The sequence below is a fragment of the Bufo gargarizans genome, chromosome 8 (genome assembly GCF_014858855.1).
Source record: "Bufo gargarizans isolate SCDJY-AF-19 chromosome 8, ASM1485885v1, whole genome shotgun sequence".
Lineage (NCBI taxonomy): Eukaryota > Metazoa > Chordata > Amphibia > Anura > Bufonidae > Bufo > Bufo gargarizans.
In genome coordinates this window covers 40,694,760-40,718,296 of record NC_058087.1, presented here as the reverse complement: position 1 = coordinate 40,718,296, position 23,537 = coordinate 40,694,760, and the positions used below count along the sequence as shown (strand labels likewise).

Below are 23,537 nucleotides of genomic sequence, written 5' to 3'. Positions count from 1 at the left end.
TCTTTCCGTTGTTTTCCCTGGTGATCTCCACTATGGTTTTGATGATTTTACAATAGGATTTTGTCGTTATTCCTAGATGGAGTTCCATTGTGATTATGACACAATAGTTTTTATTCCTTGGCAGTTCTCTATTCTGATAATGTAACAATAGTCTATTATTATTAAAGTAGATTTAGACAGGCAGATAATCAGGCAGATTGCGGGAACGAACGTTCCTTCGAATGCTTGTTCCCAACAATCTGCCCATCTAAAGGTGTAGCAGATCACTTGATGAACGGGCAAAATGCTTGTTCATCGGGTGAAACTGTAGTTCATGCAGGCGCCTAAATTATCGTTTCTGGGCAGCAGGTCTTGCGGTCTAAAAAGCGATCTACTGCCCAGAAATAATGCAGTTGTATGAGGGCAAACAATGCTACATTCTCATACTGTGGAGGTGATCACTGCATGTAAATGCAACGCTTCACCTCAACTGAATGAGCAGCCGACTGTGGGGAAGGAACGCCTCCTTCCTGATAATCTGCTGCTTGTCAGCCCGTCTAAATAGGTAGAATTCAATCCTCATGATGTCACAATAGTGTTTGTCTTTATATTTCAGCTTTATGCCATTGTGATGATGTCACAGCAGTTTTTGTCTCTAATTCTTGGCTGCTTTTTATTTTGATGACGTCACCATAATTTTGTCTTCCTTTTTATTTCATTGTGATGATGTCACAGCAGTTTTTATCTCTAATCCTTGGCTGCTTTTTATTTTGATGATGTCACCATAATTTTGTCTTCCTTTTTATTTCATTGCGATGATGTCACAGCAGTGTTTGTCTTTAATCCTTGGATGCTTTTTGTTGTGATGTCACAATAGTTTTGTCTTCAGCTTTATCCCATTGTGATGATGTCATAGCAGTGTTTGTCTTTAATCCCTGCCTGCTTAGTACTGTGATGATGTCACAGCAGTGGTTGTCTTTATTCCTAGACAGTCTTCTGTTGTGATGATGTCACAATATCTTTCATCTATATATCTTACTCGAGTACTGTGGTGATGTCATAATCATGTTTGTCACCATCTTTTGGCTGCATTGCATTGTGACTATGCCACAGTGAAAATTTCAAACACAGATTACTTTTTTGCAGACGAAGACATCAGTTGGCTAAAACAATCGCTCATAGTTAAATTTCACCTAATGATCAATCCTTTAGGTTGAAATCATCTGTTTTGATCAATTTTAGACTAATGTGTCTCTTTTCTACTAAGGAAAGTTCCACTGTGATGATTTGGCTATGTTCTATTATGTTGATGTTAGGGCAAGAGTTCTGGGATGATATCACAAGACGGTTTGTGTTAATTGCTAGGTTGTTTTTTACTGTGATGATGTCACAATAGAGTTTCTTCCAGGCTGCTCACTGTAGTGATGATATTGCAGTAGTATTTGTCTTTATTTGTAAACAGTTTTTTTTTTTTTTTTGTGGTGATTTTTATTCCAGATGCATCCAACTCAGTGAGATACATTTTTAGTGCATTTTTTCTTTAAATAATGGTGTATAAAGTGCATGCTTGCTTTATTAAAGGGGTTTTCCAGTGGTAAACTATTGCAGTCTACGGTATAAGCAATCTAATGATCGCATGTTTAAAAATAAAGTTAAAAAAAGAAAAATGTTTTTAAAGGTATAAAAAAACTTCAAAAGTATTGCAAATTAAAACCAACCCCCTTTCCTAATTTTACAAGTGAAAATAAGCAAAAGACATAAATATCATTCGTATGACCACGTGCCAGAATATAAAAAGTATTTATCCCTAATGTTGAACTCTGTAACAGAAAACAATGTTTATATGCTTGGTTCTCTATTTTGTGGTTGGTTCACCTCCTAAAAAAATGTGACTAAAAAGCACTGCACCAATGTAGAGTAGGTACCCACTCATAGAGGCAAAGTCTATACTAATTCCTTGTGTACACTATGTACATTAGGGCTTGATATACTATTATTTATGCTGAGAAGTTACCTGAATTGTACTGAGAAGCAATAATAGATGAATGCATAGCATGGGGATATGCGATCCATGCTTTTTTCTTTTTTGTGAATAAAAAGTGAACAAAATGTCATAGAAATCCCCAAATGGTATCCGTGAAAACTACAGCTCGACCTGCAAAGAACAGCCCTTACACAGCTCCGTAGACAGAAATGTGAAAAGAGTTATGGGTCAGAATATGGCGATGCAAATATATTAGAACTTTTTTTTTTATAAAGCATTAACACAACAAGAACTATATCAATTTGAAATCAGTAAAATCATACTGACTCTCTGAATAAAGGTAACATTTTTTTTTTTACCACCCAATGAATGCCATAAACACAAAAGCAATACAATTGTGGCAGAATTTTTTTTCCCCCCAATTCCACTCCATTTAGATTTTTTTTTTCCATTTTCCCAATAAATTTGAAATTACAACTTGTCCCAAAAATAATAAGCCCTCCTATGGCTATGTGAAAGGAAAAGGAAAAATATTACTGCCATTGGATAGAGGGGAGGAAAAAGCAAAATAAAAAAAATATCTTGAAAGGGTTAATACTCCTCCATGCTTCCTTTTCTTACTTACAGGTACATTTCACAATTTAATGATAAGTAAATAAGAACATATGTACAGTATATAAAATATACATTATGAATATGTGAATATTTTATTATTAGGTACATTATGTTAATTCTTCTTCTCTCTTGTAGGACAGAAGATTCAGTGATGAAATAGACAAACTCACTGGATATAAGACCAAGTCTCTGCTATGTATGCCGATACAGAACAGCGATGGGGAAATTATTGGGGTCGCACAAGCCATAAACAAGACCCCTGGAGGAGCACCGTTTACTGAGGATGACGAAAAGGTAGGATTGACTTTTCACAAATTATTATTTTTTCTCACAAAGCTAGAATAAGTGCAAATTCTAACTATGTCAGATTTAGGTTTGTATAACATGCTGCCTGCAGATTGCGCTGCATTTTCAGTGTGACAGGACCTGTCAGAACCCCGAAAATGTCTGTTTTAGTAAATACTTATATTCCATAGATCTTTTCTCTGTAGCCTACATTGTGCCATTCCTCTTGGAAATGTATGAATAAATTGATAACTGTGTGTTACCATTCCCTTTGGTAATGGGACCTGTCCCTGCACACTCTTAGGCCCCTTTCACACGGGCGTTGTGGGAAAATGTGCGGATGCATTGCGGGAACACCCGCGATTTTTCCGCGCGAGTGCAAAATATTGTAATGCGTTTTGCACTCGCATGAGAAAAATTGCGCGTGTTTGGTACCCAAACCCGAACTTCTTCACAGAAGTTCGGGCTTGGGATCGGTGTTCTGTAGATTGTATTATTTTCCCTTATAACATGGTAATAAGGGAAAATAATAGCATTCTGAATACAGAATGCATAGTAAAATAGCACTGGAGGGGTTAAAAAAATAAATAAAAATAATTTAACTCACCTTAGTCCACTTGCTCACGTAGCCGGCATCTCCTTCTGTCTTCATCTTAGGCTAGTTTCACACTTGCGGCAGGACGGATCCGACATGCTGTTCACCATGTCGGATCCGTCCTGCGGCTATTTCGCCGTGCCCGCGGACCGCCGCTCCGTCCCCATTGACTATAATGGGGACGGGGGCAGAGCTCCGGCGCAGCACGGCGGTGCACGGAGAAAGCCGCCGGACTAAAAAGCCTGACATGCAGTAATTTTAGTCCGGCGGCCTTTCTCCGTGCACCGCCGTGCTGCGCCGGAGCTCCGCCCCCGTCCCCATTATAGTCAATGGGGACGGAGCGGCGGTCCGCGGGCACGGCGAAATAGCCGCAGGACGGATCCGACATGGTGAACAGCATGTCGGATCCGTCCTGCCGCAAGTGTGAAAGTACCCTTAGCTTTGTGTAGCAACAAGGACCTGTGGTCTGGCGGTGTAAAGGCGCTGCGAAACACATATTCATCGGGTAATCATTAGTGCAGACACAAAACTTGTTCTTTGCCGGCAGCAGATCGTGCTGTGTAACCAGCCTCTGCCGCCGGCAAACAATGATTCTGTATGAGGATAAGTGATGGCATTAGTGATCGCTCCTGCCCATACTATGGAGGAGATTGCTGTGTGTAAACTGACAAGCAGGCGATTGCCGGGAAGGAACGCTTCCTTCTTGACAATCGCCTGCTGTTTCATCCCATCTAGAGGGACCTTAAGATATCCTCATTAATTATAAAGATCTGTAAAAGATCTGGGTTAAAACAGGATGAATTGTCAGTTTTATCTCTGGATATATCCAACGCTTTTGATAGCGTGGAGCGGTCTTATCTCTGGTCACATTTGGACCATTTATTATTTGGATCAAGATATTATATAGGGATCCGGTGGCAAGCGTTAAAGGGACGAGGCAGGGTTGCCCGCTGTCTCCGCTTCTTTTTGCAATTATAATGGAACTGCTGACAATAGCAATACGGCAAGATCAAAATATAAAAGTTTGAACGAGAGGCGGATAAGATTTCACTATACGCCGATGATGTATTATTATTTCTTAAAAACTCATCGCAGTCATTAGAGTCGAAGATAAATAGAGAAAAATCAATTTGGATGCCCTTTGGTAAGCACTCCCCGAGCTCTTATGGATTTAAGATAGTTCCATCAGGAGGTCATTTTAGGTATTTGGGAATTAATATACCGTAAGTAGTGATGCTAGTCATTATATTTCTCTGAATGTGTTCCTCTTTTGGCCGATATTTGCAGGATTATAAGGGCTTGGATTAAAATGTCATTGGGGTTTGTGGATTTGATTAAGGATACTTTCACATCTGTGTTTTTGCTGGATCCGGCATGGATCAGCAAAAACACTTCTGTCATGATAATAAACCGGCTGCATCTGTTATGAACGGATCCGGTTGCATTATCTCTAAAATAGCGAAGACGGCACTAAAACCATTGTAAGTCAATGGGCGATTCAAATAGAAAAAAGAAACTTCAGCACCAAGCGTGGACGTAGAAAATTCTTTTCCCAATCTTTATTCAGCAATATTCCATAAATGTACAGCAATCAGTGGCACAGGCTCCCACTTAATCCCAGGAAATCAACGCGTTTCGAACAATGGTGTTCTTAGTCATGATCTAGGTGTCTAACATGGTGAACATTGAAATAGGGTCCAGTTCCCGCCATTCCGCCCCCAGGAGGAGTCCTGGAAAGGTGGGTTGGACGCAAAGACAATCAGAACCATGTGAGGCACCTGTACAAACATTTCTCCCGTGACCTAAAACATATAGGTTTACTTTAAGCAAACTGAACAATTAAACAATCTAAAATCATGTGGTTTTACCTATCAGCATATACCAGGGATATTGGTTCTAAAGTGGTGGGACAAATATATCACTGTCCGCAAGGTGAATTCAGAACAGACAAATAAGCATATACAAATATGTAAATGGATTTCCGTAGCAGATATAAAAAGACAAAAGTATAAATTTAAATATAAATATAAGGTATATAATAAGACTGGATACACCAGTATACAGATGAAAAAGGTCGGGAAATACACAGATACAACCATATAAGACCATATCAGAATGGCAATGTATATGCACATGTCCCGTTATATGACTGGTTGTATCAGTTCAATTGAACCATGTCAGGATAGCCATGGTTCTAGACAAATTGTGTTCCCATGTAAAACCTGGCAATCGCCTGGTGTGAATTCTTGTCCTAGTCTGCACTTATTCGGCAATCAAAGGATTATAGCCGGCATGGAGTTAATTAGCAGCGCCGCCTCGTAGTGTTTCTCATTGTCTTGCTACATGGAAGAATCTGATGTGAGTTCATGTCTTAGTCTGTGCTTATTCGGCAATCAAAGGGTTATAACCGGCATGGAGTTAGTTAGCAGTCCACCTCGTAGTGTTTCTCTTAATTCTTGCTACATGGAGGAATCCTTTTCGAGCGATCATCTTAATATTCTTACAGAGAATATAATATCAGGAAGTTCCAAGATTTTAATGGGGGAGAGAATTGGAAGATAAAAATTAATAAAAATAAATATAAAAATAAGAGAGACAGAATGATTATACAAGGTCCAATCTCCTTATTTGTATTAGATATAATCAATACTATTATTCCATACTAAATTCATTTTTGGTTTTAGTTTTGCTATTAACATCTTATTTCTCATTCCCATTTACATTGGTACATTACTTCCATTCTCATATTCCCAAAATTTGTTCCTGATTCTCAATGATTTTGGTGTGAATATTTGTTCTTGATCACCCATGATTATAAAGTGGTAGTCCACAGTACTTTTGGTATATAGGCCCCACATATTTTATTTGTTTGGGCATAGACCCCATTTATGTTAGAATTGGGACACCATTAAGCAGGATATATCCATATTTAGTAACTATGATCATAACTATAAGAGAACCAGATGATATGAAATATACAACCCTTGTAGGGCATTGTCACCACACTGAAGCCTCAAAATCAATGTATAAAGAGAGGAAAACCCACATATTTAAAAAGAAAAAAAATTATTCTAAATGACCATGTATAAAAACATAAGTCTGCTTGCAAAGGTATAAAACTGAATTAAAACGAAATAGTAATGGCTTAATTGCATGTTATCCTTAGTATAGATACATTAGTTCTTTTTTAAGATTAAGACCCTGCGGATATCTTGTTTTTAATCTCCAAATCCAATATGCTTCCCGTAAAAGGATTTTTTGTTTGATGTTACCGCCCCTTTGTGGTAGTGTGATACGTTCAAAAGCAAAGGTGGAGAAGGTATTTGTATTACGGTCGTGGGTATTTATGAAATGACTGGCCTTCTCTGGAGAACTTGTCTGGTATGGCAGATACATCGATGACTTGCTCCTCATTTGGGGGGGCGATGTGTCTGCCATACCAGACTTTGTCAATTATGTCAATGGGAACACATACAATTTGAAATTTACATGCGTACAACATCCCCAAACAATCAATTTTTTAGATCTAAAGTTGACTGGGATTCCAGACCAGGTAATATTGACGGAGACCTACCGCAAGGAGATCTCCGCCAATACCATTCTCAAAGCCAATAGTCACCACCCACCACATACGATAAAAAGCATTCCCGTGGGGGAATTTATAAGAGCTAAAAGAAATTCCAGTACTAATGAGGCCTTCGATAAAGAATGTGAAAACATATGGACACGTCTTGTGTCCAGAGGATACCCAAAGTGGATGCTTTTGAGGGGCATAAAAATAGCCAATAACAAAAACAGATCCGAATTACTGGGTCTGATGCCTAATATGCAGCGCCAATTATCGACCAAAGAAAATATGGGTTGTCATAATATTGAGAATAGAGACAATACAAACACAAATAAAAACAAGATTAGAAATACTAATGTTAGTAAACATAGAGACAAAAAATATGAATCTATACCCACTATAGTCCTAATCTACAGTAGACAATTTAACACCATTAAAAAAACCATTCAAAAATGCCTACCCATCCTATATGAGGATGATATCCTGAGAGGAGTATTAAAAGAGGGCTGCCGTGTTGTCTCCAAGAGACCTAACACTTTGGGCAAAACATTATCACCCTCTATGTTTACCCCAACAGAAGCAATAAATAAAAATCAACCCACCTGGCTCAAATACACAGGATTTTCTAAATGTGGTAGCCAGAGATGTAAAACATGTAAGGTCGCCAAAATCACCAAGGAATTTTATAACTCTACAAGTTCTGAGACATTCCCTATCAGGAGCTATATAAATTGTAACACAAGTGGTGTCATATATATTATCACATGTACCTCATGTGATCTTATGTATGTAGGGTGTACCATCAGAAAATTTAAAGACAGGTTACGAGAACATCTAAATTACATTGCCAACCCCTCCATAACAGGGATCTCTAATGCGGCCAGTCATTTCATAAATACCCACAACCGTAATACAAATACCTTCTCCACCTTTGCTTTTGAACGTATCACACTACCACAAAGGGGCGGTAACATCAAACAAAAAATCCTTTTACGGGAAGCATATTGGATTTGGAGATTAAAAACAAGATATCCGCAGGGTCTTAATCTTAAAAAAGAACTAATGTATCTATACTAAGGATAACATGCAATTAAGCCATTACTATTTCGTTTTAATTCAGTTTTATACCTTTGCAAGCAGACTTATGTTTTTATACATGGTCATTTAGAATAATTTTTTTTCTTTTTAAATATGTGGGTTTTCCTCTCTTTATACATTGATTTTGAGGCTTCAGTGTGGTGACAATGCCCTACAAGGGTTGTATATTTCATATCATCTGGTTCTCTTATAGTTATGATCATAGTTACTAAATATGGATATATCCTGCTTAATGGTGTCCCAATTCTAACATAAATGGGGTCTATGCCCAAACAAATAAAATATGTGGGGCCTATATACCAAAAGTACTGTGGACTACCACTTTATAATCATGGGTGATCAAGAACAAATATTCACACCAAAATCATTGAGAATCAGGAACAAATTTTGGGAATATGAGAATGGAAGTAATGTACCAATGTAAATGGGAATGAGAAATAAGATGTTAATAGCAAAACTAAAACCAAAAATGAATTTAGTATGGAATAATAGTATTGATTATATCTAATACAAATAAGGAGATTGGACCTTGTATAATCATTCTGTCTCTCTTATTTTTATATTTATTTTTATTATTTTTTTATCTTCCAATTCTCTCCCCCATTAAAATCTTGGAACTTCCTGATATTATATTCTCTGTAAGAATATTAAGATGATCGCTCGAAAAGGATTCCTCCATGTAGCAAGAATTAAGAGAAACACTACGAGGTGGCACTGCTAACTAACTCCATGCCGGTTATAACCCTTTGATTGCCGAATAAGCACAGACTAAGACATGAACTCACATCAGATTCTTCCATGTAGCAAGACAATGAGAAACACTACGAGGCGGCGCTGCTAATTAACTCCATGCCGGCTATAATCCTTTGATTGCCGAATAAGTGCAGACTAGGACAAGAATTCACACCAGGCGATTGCCAGGTTTTACATGGGAACACAATTTGTCTAGAACCATGGCTATCCTGACATGGTTCAATTGAACTGATACAACCAGTCATATAACGGGACATGTGCATATACATTGCCATTCTGATATGGTCTTATATGGTTGTATCTGTGTATTTCCCGACCTTTTTCATCTGTATACTGGTGTATCCAGTCTTATTATATACCTTATATTTATATTTATATTTAAATTTATACTTTTGTCTTTTTATATCTGCTACGGAAATCCATTTACATATTTGTATATGCTTATTTGTCTGTTCTGAATTCACCTTGCGGACAGTGATATATTTGTCCCACCACTTTAGAACCAATATCCCTGGTATATGCTGATAGGTAAAACCACATGATTTTAGATTGTTTAATTGTTCAGTTTGCTTAAAGTAAACCTATATGTTTTATGTCACGGGAGAAATGTTTGTACAGGTGCCTCACATGGTTCTGATTGTCTTTGCGTCCAACCCACCTTTCCAGGACTCCTCCTGGGGGCGGAATGGCGGGAACTGGACCCTATTTCAATGTTCACCATGTTAGACACCTAGATCATGACTAAGAACACCATTGTTCGAAGCGCGTTGATTTCCTGGGATTAAGTGGGAGCCTGTGCCACTGATTGCTGTACAATTATGGAATATTGCTGAATAAAGATTGGGAAAAGAATTTTCTACGTCCACGCTTGGTGCTGAAGTTTCTTTTTTCTATTTGAATCTACCACACGGACTGACTTGGGTCCGCCTCGTGCACAGCTACATTGGACATTCAAGGTGAGCTGGCTATCTCTCTTTTTTGTTTAAGTCAATGGGCGCCTGATCTGTTTTCTTTTGTGTCTGTGAAAAACACATCTGTCCCCATTGACTTACATTGTGTTTCATGCTGGATCCATCTTGCTCCGCATCCCATGACGCACTCAAAAATGCTGCTTGCAGCATTTTTCTGTCTGGCATGGGAACGCAACCAAATGGAAAGCAATGCATTCTGGTGCACTCCGTTCTGTTCAGTTCAGTTTTGTCCCCATTGACAGTGAATAGGGACAAAACTCAAGCGTTTTCCTTTTATGACAGATCTCAATACCGGAAAGGAAAAATGCGGATATAAGCAAGCCATGAGAGTAGCCTAAGATGGTTTTGTTACCATGTCTCCTACATGTTCTTTCAGATTCTCCGGTTTGGGTCAATGATGGTGAATTCAAATCTATAGATCGGCTTTTAGGGTTGCTAATATGGAAGGGTAAACCAACGAGATTGAATTTGGTGCATCATCAACTGGAACAAACATGGAGGTTTGGGTGTTTCCAATTTCAAGTTGTATTATCTGGCATCGCAGTTGAAATATTTGGTATTTTGGAATGAATTATTCACTAATAGTAGGACAGAATTTTTGGTTAAAGACTTAGGGGCCTATTCAATACTGCATCTTTTAGAAGCTGGCTACTTTGGTAAACAACCTTTTCATCAATATTTAAGGTGGCCCATAAAATATGGAGTTGGGTGAGAAAGAAAGGTGGGATCGTTGGTTCCCTACCTATGGCACCTCTTTGGGACAACAACTTTTTAAAACTTAAATGTAACTCAGAGGTGAGAACATTTTGGAAAAAGAGAGGGCTGTCTTTTCTTTCTTAATTATATAATAAATATGGATAATTAGTTACATTCCAAGACGTATAAAGATTGTTCGGACTTATGAAGGTTCAAAAGTTTTATTATATTCAATTATTTTATGTAATTATTGAAGTTAAAACTAATTTCAGGTGTTTGGTGCACTCCTCTCCTTTAGCCGAATAAATGATTAAGATCAACTCTGTTAAGGGGGCTACATCTAAGTTATATTAGACTTTGTCTAAGCGGGGTTGTACTCTAGTCTTCCCCTCCCTTAAGGGGAAATGATATAAGAATGTTTTTTTTTTCTGAAGAGAATTTGCAGAAAATTTGTAAGTTAACAGTTAAATTTTTGCCAAATATTGATCATAAAATGACCCAGTTGAAGCTTTATTTAACTACTAAACAGTTGAAGATAATGAAACTCAGGGACATGGACAACGGTCCTAAATGCGATCAGGAAGGGGCAGACTGGATATACCTTATTTGGCGATGTCCTAAGCTTGTGAAGTATTGGCAAGAGATCTTAGATTATATATGGGCTAAGTCTGGCATACAGATTCCAATAGACATATTACATTGTATTATAGGAATTTAACAGGAATTGAGCAACGATATTATGTTTTTTTGCTTTTTTTTTGCAAGAGCAGCTATAGCTGAAGAATGGTTTTCTAAAAATCACCAATCCTTTCTATGTGGAGAATTTTTATGTTGTACTGTATGGTAATAGAACTTAGATTGTATAAATTAGGAAATAGATATGAAGAATGTTAAGATACAGGGGCGTAGCTAAAGGCTCATGGGCCCTGGTGCAGGAGTTCGGCTAGGCAAAAATAGAATCAGCAACCCCATGCCCGCCCACTTTCCGATGCCAAATTCTTGACCTTACCCTTTCTCTCCAGCCAGAGGTGTAACTTGATCAGAATGCACTTTCTATAATACTGGTGTCTTCTTATGGTGCACAAGGGTCTTTGGGCCCCCTCAGGCTCCTGGGCCCGGTAGAAATTCGATGGAGAGACAGAAGCTAGTCTAAGATAAGTTATAGGTTAAAGTGAAGGGGGGCATTGCACTCCAGGTGGCATAGGATCAGGAGGGATAGTGGGAGTTTATTATTAAATATGTAAATGTTTATAAACTATAGTTGTCTTTTTGAATTGATAAAATAAAAAAGAGATATCCTCATATTTCAGGACAGGTGACATCTTACTAGCAGAGGGCTCTGCTGATAAACACCACATAATCCGCAATTATTGTCAGAGCAATCTGCCTAACTATCCCTTTAAGTTCGCAGACAATACCTGCATTGTATATCAAATTGACGGTTTACGGATCCTCATTATGCTTTCTTCTCATGCCTGGGGTCTGTCTTGACACTCCTCCATAATAAAATCTCAGTGCAGGTTATTCTCATCATTCTTGCAGCGCATTTCAGCAAAAAAATGGAAACTCTGCGTCCATTAGTGGAGGGAATTGATTGGTGCTATTGATTCCTAAACGGCACAGGTAGCTTCATGGAGTGAGAACTTCTTGCTCTGGGGAATGGGCTCTCATTTGTAATTTTCATGTTCAGTTTGAGAAAGGAATTAGGAATTGCTACACAATGACCGAGGTGATTGAATGACTAAAGGAAATTGCCCTCGGCGGCACTCCCAGTGTATCTTATTAGCGCCCTGTTAGCTTGTGTAGACAGTGTCACCATTATATAGAAGTGTAATATTGATTCTGTAATGTCCGCTGCTGCTAAGTTTGTCATATTTCAAAATGATCGAGTATATTTTGCCATACAGTATGTCTGAAGAATCAGGTATGAGACATACATAGTCACTGGCAATGTATAGGGTACATCTGGAAAATACTGTATATATGGAGGGTAGTATAATATAGGGGAAAGTTGTCAGTTTCCCTAATGTGTAAATGCGTTCTTTCATGAAATCCACAGCAATGTAGGGAGAATATAGTGAAATCATCACATCATATATTATGCTGAAATGTATTGGATATATATGCTGCTATCATCTTAATTCCAAAATACATGTGTATATATAGGAAATCACCTATGGAATAATGACAAGGCTAGGGATACATTTACATACACTGTGATTTTTTGCAGAAAATGAATTGTCTTTCCAATGGAAATCTCTACAATTATTAAAGAGGTTCCCCAGACTTAAAGGGGTTTTCCAGGCTACAGATATTCATGACCTATCCTCATGGTAGGTAAACAGTATCAGATTGAGGGAAGAGGGGGCAACACCCAGCACCCCTAAAACCAGCTTTTTTGAGCTGCTGCAGCACTGAAGAAGAAGGCTCCAAACCCTTGTGTAGCTTCCAGTGCCAGCATACTGATACTGAAGATCAGAATCAACTCCTTGAATGGGAGTTGAGATGCAGGACCCCCACATGGCCACTAAACAGTGTATGGAGCCTTCTGCCTCCATCATCGTACATTTTATAGTTCTCGGCATTGCAGCAGCTTGAAACAGCTGATCGTGGAGGTGCCGAGTCTCTGATCTGATATTGGTGACCTATTCATCGGATTGGTCATCCATATCTGTAGCCAAGAGAATCCCTTTAAGTATAGCTATAGGTTTGGTCAGTGGTTGATTGGTGGGGGTCTGACCTTTTAAGGATTATTCCCTTGTCAGCCGTTCATGGCTGAGATCACAAAACCCATCCTCGTAGTGGAAAAAGTCAGACAGAAGTAAGCCCATAGAAGTAAAGGGGAGTGAGGGAAACAAAGTCCATCTACACAGTGAAGGGACAGTTTTCATTTTCATTACGCATAGGAAAGAAAGCTGCCATGGTTATGGTCAGGAGCCTCATTAGACTCATCTCACTCACAGCGCTGGAATATCCTGCAAGGTTCCCCATGTCAGTACAATAAAAGTACTGACTGCCATGAGAGAAGTGACAGACCGCTGGAGTCATAGTGGGACAGCATAGTAGACGTGACAGGTTCCCTTTAACATTAAGCCATCAATATTAGTTGCCCTTTAAGCAAACGTGTGGTGAAACCAACCTCGCCACTGGGTGCTGGAGAAGCCTGGTTGCCAGCCTCTTGCCCCAGGATTATGGGCCCTCTCATCAGCCCATGCTAAACTTAATCTCCATGGCAATTGAACTGTATTCCTGTAGTCTGAGTGCCATTCACCTAATAATTGAATGCACTCAGACCGAAGCTATCTGGGGATATGTAAAATGTCTATGTTTACTGTAATGGTTGTGACATTGTATATTTGAATAGTAATTTCTGTCCTATTGTCCCCACGTGTGTATTGGCGATTTCCCTTTGTCCTGAGGAATAATTGAATTACTCCCCAATTGTCTCCAGGACAGAAGACATTGTATAACACTGTGTATTCTCCTGCTTGTGATAATTACATTAACCTATTGTGTAAGATAATTGTATCACAGGCAGAGGGGAGGATTTTGTGTGGGAGTGTCTGAGTGTATTGTACGTGTTTACTGGTTGTCTTACAAAACCCTGTGGGTGGTACTAATGTGTAACAATGTTATATAAGAACAATAAACACACAGCTCTGCCTGTCCACTCCTTTACCCTCAACACGGAGCTTGGTCTTATTCTTGGGGGGATTCACTGTATGCTGTTAGAGACTGATTGCTAGGAGTGTAAGCCGCTTGAGTGCGTTTCCTATTTGTCTGCTAGCAGCTATTCATGAGGTTCCGTTCGGAGTTTAGAGCATTCCCTTGTATGCGGTTACAAAACCTATCTCTTCTAATCTTTTTTTTTCTAAAGTTGCAGCCACAGAAAATCCACAGCCTCCCTCCAGAGGCAAAATCTGCACCAAATAGTGGGAATGTTGCTGTTGATTTTCATGCAGAAATGCTGCGGATTTGCCACAGAATTCACCCTTTTTGTAATTTTTATAACCAGAAAATCACAGGCATATGGGAAAGCTTGTCATTTGCTACACCATCCTTCCGTTTACTTTAGCAGGGATAATTCACATTATTGCACTGCAATATACCTCGCTAAAAATCACTGTGGACCCCTGGCCTTAAAGGGAATCTGTCACCCTAATTTTGGACTATTATCTACAGTGACACATTAGTACTAAGGAGTCCAGATCACTATTTTTTATTTTCCTACTGCTCCACTTTCCCCCACTATGAACACTCAAAGCTGCAGTGAAATACACTGTCAGGACTGCTGTGCTGTTCTAACATATTTGAGAGGACTCCTCTGCGCATGCACAGCAGTCCTGACAATGTATTTCAGTGCAGTTCTAAAAGCAGGAAAATAGGGGGCAGTAGGGGAAAAAAAACTAGTGATCTGGACTCCATAACTACAGTACTGCTCATGTATTACTGTAGATAAATTGGGGTGACAGAATTTCTTTAAAAAAATGGACAAATGAATTCCTTTACAGAAGAGTTTAAAACTATTGTAACTATCTGCATTTGTTATTGATGGTATTGATGTATTGATTGTATTGATATTGTATTGTGGGTCTGTGAAGTGTCAGGCTTGTAAACATCTAAACATTTCATAATGTCATTGTAGCAAAATATAAGGATTGGATCCCCTGTAAAGAATTATGAAGTGAGAGCCCCCGATGGTGATACCACATTGTCTTGTATCCCTGACAACGCTTGACGTTTGTCAGACAGAATGTGAACACACCTCTAGTCATTTGTGATCATTTCACTGTGAAATATATGACAGCTATGCAGATTAGATGCTGCTGTATTGTTTTACTGAAACAAAAGGCTACTTTATGTTTTGAAATAATACTGGATAGACGCCTTCAGCTACGTGATGGTTTAATTTCTTATATCTTACTGTTACCCTTACTGCTTTTGATATGAAATGCATACATACAGTACAGATATAGCAGAGTGGAATCTGTCTTCTGACTGGGTCTGTTGTGCACCAGTTGAGTTCAAGGAAACAGATTTACTCGATGTCCAAAGGAAAGCAGCGTAGAATACATTGCAGTTTTCTGATGGAACTTAAAGGGGCTGTGCAGTGGGTAAACATTGATGACCTACCCCTTGAGGGTTATTGCTAGTGTTGAGCGAAGCGAAGCATTGGAAGTAGAATTCGGTCCGAAGTTTAGGAAAACTTTGATTTGCAACTAATCCAAGTTTCCTCGTGCTTCATGGTAACAAATTCATTTTTCCTAAAATGGTGGCTGCACGTGTTACAAAGTGAAAGTAAGAAGCCTGGGAATGTGAGATCACCCATTATGCCGTGCAGACAGCCAATCAGCAGCTAGCTAGCCCCTGTGATGTCACAGCTAGGAAGAGTCCTATAAAACCTCATCCCATTGTCCTGTGAACTAAACATAGGGAGAAATGTGGCAAGCACTCATGCACTAGGGACAGTGTTGCTGAAGACAATATAGAAGAATATTGGTAGAGTGCAGGGAGACTACAGGGAGAGTACAGGGAGACTGCAGGGAGAATGCAGGGAGACTACAGGGAGACTACAGGGAGACTGCAGGGAGACTGCAGGGAGACTGCAGGGAGACTGCAGGGAGACTACAGGGAGACTACAGGGAGAGTACAGGGAGACTGCAGGGAGAGTGCAGGTAGAGTGCAGGGAGACACATTGGTTATAATTGGCTGACTATGTAACCTCTGTCAAAAGGCGATCATATCCCTTTCCTCGTTCCCATCAATCAGACATATCCTACCGCAGCAAGAAAGGTAATAAGGATATATTAGTCAATAGGTACATTATTTTTGGATTGCTACAATATATTTGTCTTTCAATGGAGACAATGCATTTGCAAGCTCCATAGGTTTATGGCTAAACATCATCGACAGTACGGATCAATAGACTGGAATATATAGGCAGATGGTCGCCTCATTTCCAAGGGTTCATAGCAGTTATTCACTGTATAAAGTTTTAGCAGATCGACTTCTGTTTTCTATAGTTTTATAATTTAACTCTTATTACCGGGCATAAAACGTGAGAAGCAAATCTGCATAAGGACAGTGTGTCGTTTCCAATCACAATAAATCTCAATGTACTACTGTCACAATATTATTCTGTTGGAAGCAGGAATAATCTAACCATCGCACTTTACTGCTTGGATCGTTTTCCTCCCCCAGAATTTTTATACAAACTGCCGAAATATTACATTAGTTGTGAATTGAAAATCATGTGCTTCACATCTCTCAGTCTCCGTCTCTTTCTCCCAAGAAGGAACAATCTGGCCTGCGGCAGGGAAATGTGACATACGGTAGTCGCTGAAGAGCTGAAGTTTAGGTTTTTATAGTTGTCACTTGCTACTATCTAAATCCTAAAAGAGTACAATCTGTAAGTCAAAATGCATTTTTAGAATTTTTCTGCTCTTTTTTTTAATGGCTGCTAGAAGTAATGAAGCTAAGTTAATACAAGCCATACCTGCTGCATTTATAATACAGTTGGAAAAACTTTTTATAAAAAACCTTCTAAGTTTGAGAATATTTTTTTTTTTCAAAAACAGCATTTTTTTTGGTGGCCAGCCCCTCCCTTGCAGCTTTGCTACTGCCTGGCCCTGTCAATCAAAGCAGCTAAGGAGGGTCTGGCCACAGAAAGGTACAGAGCTTGGGTAAGAGAGAGCGACGGTGACGCCATTGTTGCACCGGACACTTAATTTGTGTATCAGAAAAAAGTATCATAACTCCAGGGGAAGCAGGGAAAGCAGCTGCTTTGGAGTTTGAACTCAGAAAGAGCCCACCCAGGAGGAGGACTAAAAGATTTTATTGTCAGGGCCCCCTCAACAGTATTATACCATAAAACTATATACAGTGACACTGTAGGAAATGGACGGAGCAGCTGCCGGGCCTCGTCTGAGAGAACGATCTTTACTAGACACAGGAGTAGGGGTTGCATGGGAGACTGGGGTTACAAAGAAGTTGCTGGGGGCCAAGTCATATCTAGTTACACCGCTGCATAACGGTAGCACCTGAGATGAGGATGCAAAAACTGCCCATGAGATGATCATTGTGCCCTGCATTACAACCTAAGGGCTCATGCACACGACCATGTGCCGGCCGGGCCCTTATTGCGGTCCACAAACAGGGGGTCTTCAAAATACGGGCTTTGGTCGTTCTGGCACCGCATCACGGATGAGGATTCATTTACTTGAATGGGTCCGCAATCCGGAAAGTCGGAGCTGAACGGAGGCATAGAAGCACTACGGAGTAGTGCACTATATTTTTGTGGTGCGGACCGTCAGATCCGGATCGCGGGTTGACCAAAGTTTTCTTTTCAAGAGGTTATATGAGATTTAAAAAATGGCTGCTTTCTTCAGATAACAGTATCATTCTTATCTATGATATTGCAGCTTAGTCATATTCACCGGAGTGGAGTTGAGCCCATTCACTAGAGTGACATTTTATCTGGAAGAAAGCAGCCATGTTTTCCTAATCTCATACAACCCCTTTGGCATTTGTAGCAGCGACTGCGTAGGCGCCATTACACTTCCAGGTTGAGGACAATTGCGCATTTACTGCTTCAAAGCTGAGTGTCACGGTCCCTTCCGTGACAGATGTCAGGAGATCAAGGAGACTGGCGGAGTGTGGAGGAATCTAACAGTTTCTTTGATTACTCTTGATTAGAGATGTTGCGAACATAAAATTTTCCGTTCGCGAACAGCAAACGCGGCTTTCCGCAAATGTTCGCGAACTGGCGAACCGCCATAGACTTTAATAGGCAGGCGAATTTTAAAACCCACAGGGACTCTTTCTGGCCACAATTGTGATGGAAAAGTTGTTTCAAGGGGACTAACACCTGGACTGTGGCATACCGGAGGGGAATCCATGGCAAAACTCCCATGGAAAATTACTTAGTTGACGCAGAGTGTGGTAGGTTGAATTCGCAATGTGATTAATATAACCTGCATTAATCGCATTGCGAATTCAACTTAGAGCTAAGTTCCTAATGGTTGTATTGCTAGAATTGACAAATATAACGAATATAGCACTATATTCTCAATCTTCGCTATATTCTAGCAATACAACCATTCAGTGGCGTTGCAAGGGGGGTGCGGGCCGCACCGGGTGACAACAGTCTGATGGGGTGTCACCCGCGGCCCGCCGGCGCAGGAGTTCTCACTCACAAGTTCAACTTCCAAACTTCATCCGGCCACATTTACTAATCTTTGCTCGGGGGGCCCTCATAAATATAGACCCACATGGTGTGGACTGGTCATTTTTACTAAGGAATATAGTTTAAACGTTCATGTACAAAACAGAAAATAAGAAGTCGGCTCCAATCAGATATCTGCACGTAGACCAAGACTCTGGGTCTATGCAGATATCTGTTTGGAGCTGACTTAGTGACTTCTTTTTTTTTCTCTTTATCTCTTTATTATTGCTTCGGGGGGTGGGGGGGCTCAGGGGTGACACCATTTTCTACCGCACCGGGTGACACCAGCCATAGCAACGCCACTGCAACCATTAGGAACCCAGCTCTAAGTTGAATTCACAATGCGATTAATATAACCTGTATTCATCGCATTGCGATTACAACTTAGTCAAATTTGTGACACTGCAGCTTCAGAATGAATCTAAGATGGATGCTGTCCTTGCTTTTTGATAGGAGGTGGGAGGGTCTGGGAAGGGAGGGTCTGCTGCTGATTGGCTGGAATATGTCTGCTGACTGTGAGGTACAAGGTCAAAGTTTGCTCAATGATGATGTATGTTCGCCGGCGAATAGTTTGGGACATCTCTACTCTTGATTCAGTGTTGTTGTTTATGATCAAACCCCTTGTTTCAGGTATAGCTTAGTAGTTATTACTTCTACCCTATTTAGTCTTACCCCACCCTTCTGACTGTGTAGTAAGATAGCTTAATTTGGTTTTGGAAGAGCTGGAGTGTTGTCCTCTCTGGAATTTCCGCTCGTCCATCTCACTACAGAAGTTAAGTGTCGCGTTTGTTTGTGTTTTGTTTTCCCTTCCTTGTTGGTTGTTACTAGGCTTCACAGAGACGCTTGTTTCTTCCTCTGGGAAGGAACGGGTTGTCTCCGCCCTGCCTATATCCTTAGGGCTCTTTAGAGTCTCTAGGGTCCCAGGTTCCAGGGTATGGGCATTCCTACCATCAAGGGGTGCCCATATGGTTAGAAGTCAGGGCCAGGAGTAGGGTTCTCTAGTAGGTGACCTTTTCCTCTCCCTATCATTAAGGCCTAGTGGCTTTCCCTTTCCCTCCTGGTTGTGGTGTTTCCTCCTATACCTCATCCGTGACACTGAGCCTCTGACCATTCTCTGCTTATTGGAGCAGCAGCACAGGCAGGACATTGTCAGGGTTGGACTAAATGTCTGGCCCTGACAGTCTTGTGGCATGTGGGGCTTCTTCACCTGATCAAAAGATGAAGAAGTCCTGCTAATGAGACAATTGGATACGCTCATTTCTACTTTATATGTGAAAGATTATACACATTAACTCCATGTATAAACTCCTTCTCCTATAATTCATTAAACTGGATCTGTCATCAGACTATACTGCTGTATGTTAGGGAAGTTCAATATGGAGACAGGTCTGTTATCCTGTTAGCCAATACAGCACAACAAAATATTCAGATACTTTGCTAATACAAATGATCAAAGAATGCAGTAAACACATAGAAAGTGTGTTCTGTGTCTCTGTTACTAGGTATGGATCTTGCCTGACAACAGGCAGTGAACTGCAAATTACATGGAAATGAGACCCCTAGTGGCCATTATTTCTTTTTCAGGTGAATGCAGGCATATTTTGTAAATGATGTGATTTAGAAATTTCTTATTTACACCATTCTCTATTAAATGAGAAAAATTATGTTTTAATAAATGCAAATGAGCCTCTAAGAGGAACGGGGGCATTGCTGTTACACCTAGAAGTTTTATTGTGACACACTGTAGTTAAACCCAGTCTATAATTTTAAAAAATTTTTGCATTTACACTTAAAAATTATTATACCTCCAGATATTCTAAGAATAATGTTAATATAGCGCCACCTGCTATTTCTATTGAACAGCCCTTCTGTGCCCACCTTAGTAAGTGCGCAGAGTTGGACACACATGCTCGCTCTTATCACTTGGTCACCTTTTCCACCTTTCTTCAGAATTAAAATAAATAAACATAGGCATCGTCCTTACTATTAAAATATAAAAATATTTATCCCATACAGTGAATGGTATAATGAAAAAAAAAATCAAAATAAATTTTTTTCATTGCTTCACCTCCCCCCCAAATTTTTTATAAAAAGTTATCAAAAATGCCAAAATGGTATCAATAAAAACTTAAAAAAATGAGCTGTTATACCAAGGCAGACATAATTATAAAAATGTTATGGGGGTCAGAATATGGTGATGAAAAGAAAAAAATATTTTTTTCAATGTTTTGTTCAGTTCAGTAGTAAAACACACAAGAAAAGCTATATAAATGTGGTATTGTTGTTAATCATACTAAGCTGGAGAATGAAGGTAAAAGGTTTTACCGTCATAAACAAAAACTTAAAACTGTGGTGGATTTGTGTTGTTTTTTTTCGAATTCCACCTTTTGGAATTTTTTTTACCCAATTTCCCACTACATCCTATGCTATATTAAATGGTACAACTAGAAAATACAAGTTTTCCCACAAGAAAAAAAATAATAATATGGCTAGGTGAACGGATTTTTTTTTAAAACATTATGGCAGGTAGTATAAAATGAAAACTCCTTCACGGCATAAAGGGTTAACATTAAATTCAGCAAATTAGTATTGTTTTGGTTACCTGGCAGACTAGGGACATGTAACCTGGGACAGGGTATACAGTAGCATGCCGTTTCTTCAGCTAAACACACAGACAAAATAGGCGATATAAGAAAGGTCAAGTAAATGTTGATGGAGAATCCAAGTAGAGGGAACCTTGAAAGGTCAACCTCATCAAAGACACTTTTTGTAAGTAAGACCTTTTAGTGGACATATGCATTAATTTGCCATCAGTGCTCAGTATCCTTCATGCTATCTGCGAGGCAGTGAACGTTCTGGTCTTCAGCGAGACTCTGCTTTATTTCATTAACTGCTTGTCTAGATACGATAAGCTGAACACCATAGGGCAGTACTAGGTCATTCTGAGGAGAGTTTGGCAGGACTATGGGCTGTGGATGAAGAAGAAAAATATTTTGCTGTTGATATTTGCAGCTCGTTATAGTGTATTCTGAGGTGATTGGATAACTGGTACTTTAGCTGGAGGCATCTCTAATACCTTATTGTATGGACCCATCAGAATGAGACATAAGCTTTCATTGCAATAAGCACAATATGTGGTTCTTGAATTTAAGATGGTATGCACCATAGCCCAAATTTATTGGATATATAACCACCAGAAAGACTAAGGCATCAGACCATGCTTGTCTAGGTAGTACGATGCAAATCCAGCCAACCATTATATGACCTGTTCATTTCTAGACTTATAAGAAATCACTTATTAGTGTGCTTTATTGCCACCCTTCCCAGCTATTATCATTAGCAGAAAGTACCCAAGCAATGTAAGTAACTGCCACCCTTTTGACTGACAGCTATCACTCTTGACTCCCCCATACACTTAAACTCAAACCTTTCCACATACAGTACGTTCAGCCAAGTATGTATGTGTTTTCAATGTGAAAAGCCACTGCCAGACACCTCTGGTGGCAACTTTTTTCCCAGGAGAACAGAAGGATTGAGCATTGGAATTCCATTCACCCAGGCCTTTTTCTTTGTCGTGGAGAGTTGGAAGCTCCCTTATATACATTAGATTGCTGACAATGCTTTAATATGTATTTCACAGTTGCAAACCGTCCCACATTTGCAGAGACAATCCTGGCAAATTCGGGCTACCCCAGGCCAAAATTGGGCATGGCTTATGTAAGCCCCACCTAAAAGTGGGCAGTTCCGACTGGGTTGGAAGGTCCCTGGAAGGCTTAAATGTTCAGAATTTACCAACAAGAATGCTGGTTATTATGGTATTAGGACCCTAAAGGGTTTGCTCCATGTGGTTTTTCCATGTGGACATTTATGGCATATCTATAAGATGTGTCATAAATGTTTAACAAGTGTGGGTCACACCTCTGGGAGCTGCTCCTATCTGAAGAAGAAGGCCCCACTGTCAATGGAGAGCATCATGTGCATGCACACCAGAGGTGAGACCCACAGCTATTGGAATTGTATGTTCTATCCTATCAATATGCCATAAATGTCCCTGGTGGAGATTCCAGTTTTCTAGACACAGTGTGGTTAAAGGTTTTATTACATATCAGACAATATAAATTTTCCATCATAACAAAAAAAATAAAGCAAAACATTTTTTTTCAACTTCAGATGTATTAACTTTCTATGATTTATTAAAATCTATACCTCCCAATTAGAATGTGTGCCAAACCCAGGCTTGTCTAGATTACTGCAACACCTTCCTCTAATAATTGCATCCATCGAATCTATCCTCAACTCTACCTCGTTAATTCACTTCTGTTGTCTTTCTTCTGCCACTTCTCCTCTAGTCCCTTCCATGGCTACCAATCACCCATCAAATACACTTTAAAGTACGATTATGATCTACTAGGGAATCGACAACGCATGCCCTCCTTACTTCTAAGATCTTGCTGATACTGCTTGCATATTTTCATCATATGGATGTATTTCATTGCAGTGGCCTGAAAGGTAAAGGGGTTGCCTATCCTGATATATGGGTTAAAAAGATTATACAGTCCATCATGGTTGACTAGACAATCGATACATTTATTTGAGGTTACCATTAGAGATGGGCGAATTTTTTAAAAATTCGATTTGCCTGTTCGCCAAATTTTTCAGGAAAAATTCTGTTTGCGGCGAATTACGTTAAAAATGGCTATTTCCTAGCTGCTGAAAGCCTTTATAGTGGTGTAGAACACTGTGCCTTGTAGTAACACGCATATGGAGTC

General features: G+C 39.6%; 1 protein-coding gene across 1 annotated transcript in view; it reads left to right on the top strand.

Moving 5' to 3' along the window:
* Positions 1 to 23,537, top strand: part of PDE11A (phosphodiesterase 11A) — a 673,054-nt gene that overhangs the window by 128,394 nt on the left and 521,123 nt on the right. Inside the window, exon 2 of the mRNA XM_044304393.1 lies at positions 2,714 to 2,872. Coding sequence (XP_044160328.1) covers positions 2,714 to 2,872 — 159 coding nt within the window. The remainder of the gene's footprint in view (positions 1 to 2,713; positions 2,873 to 23,537) is intronic.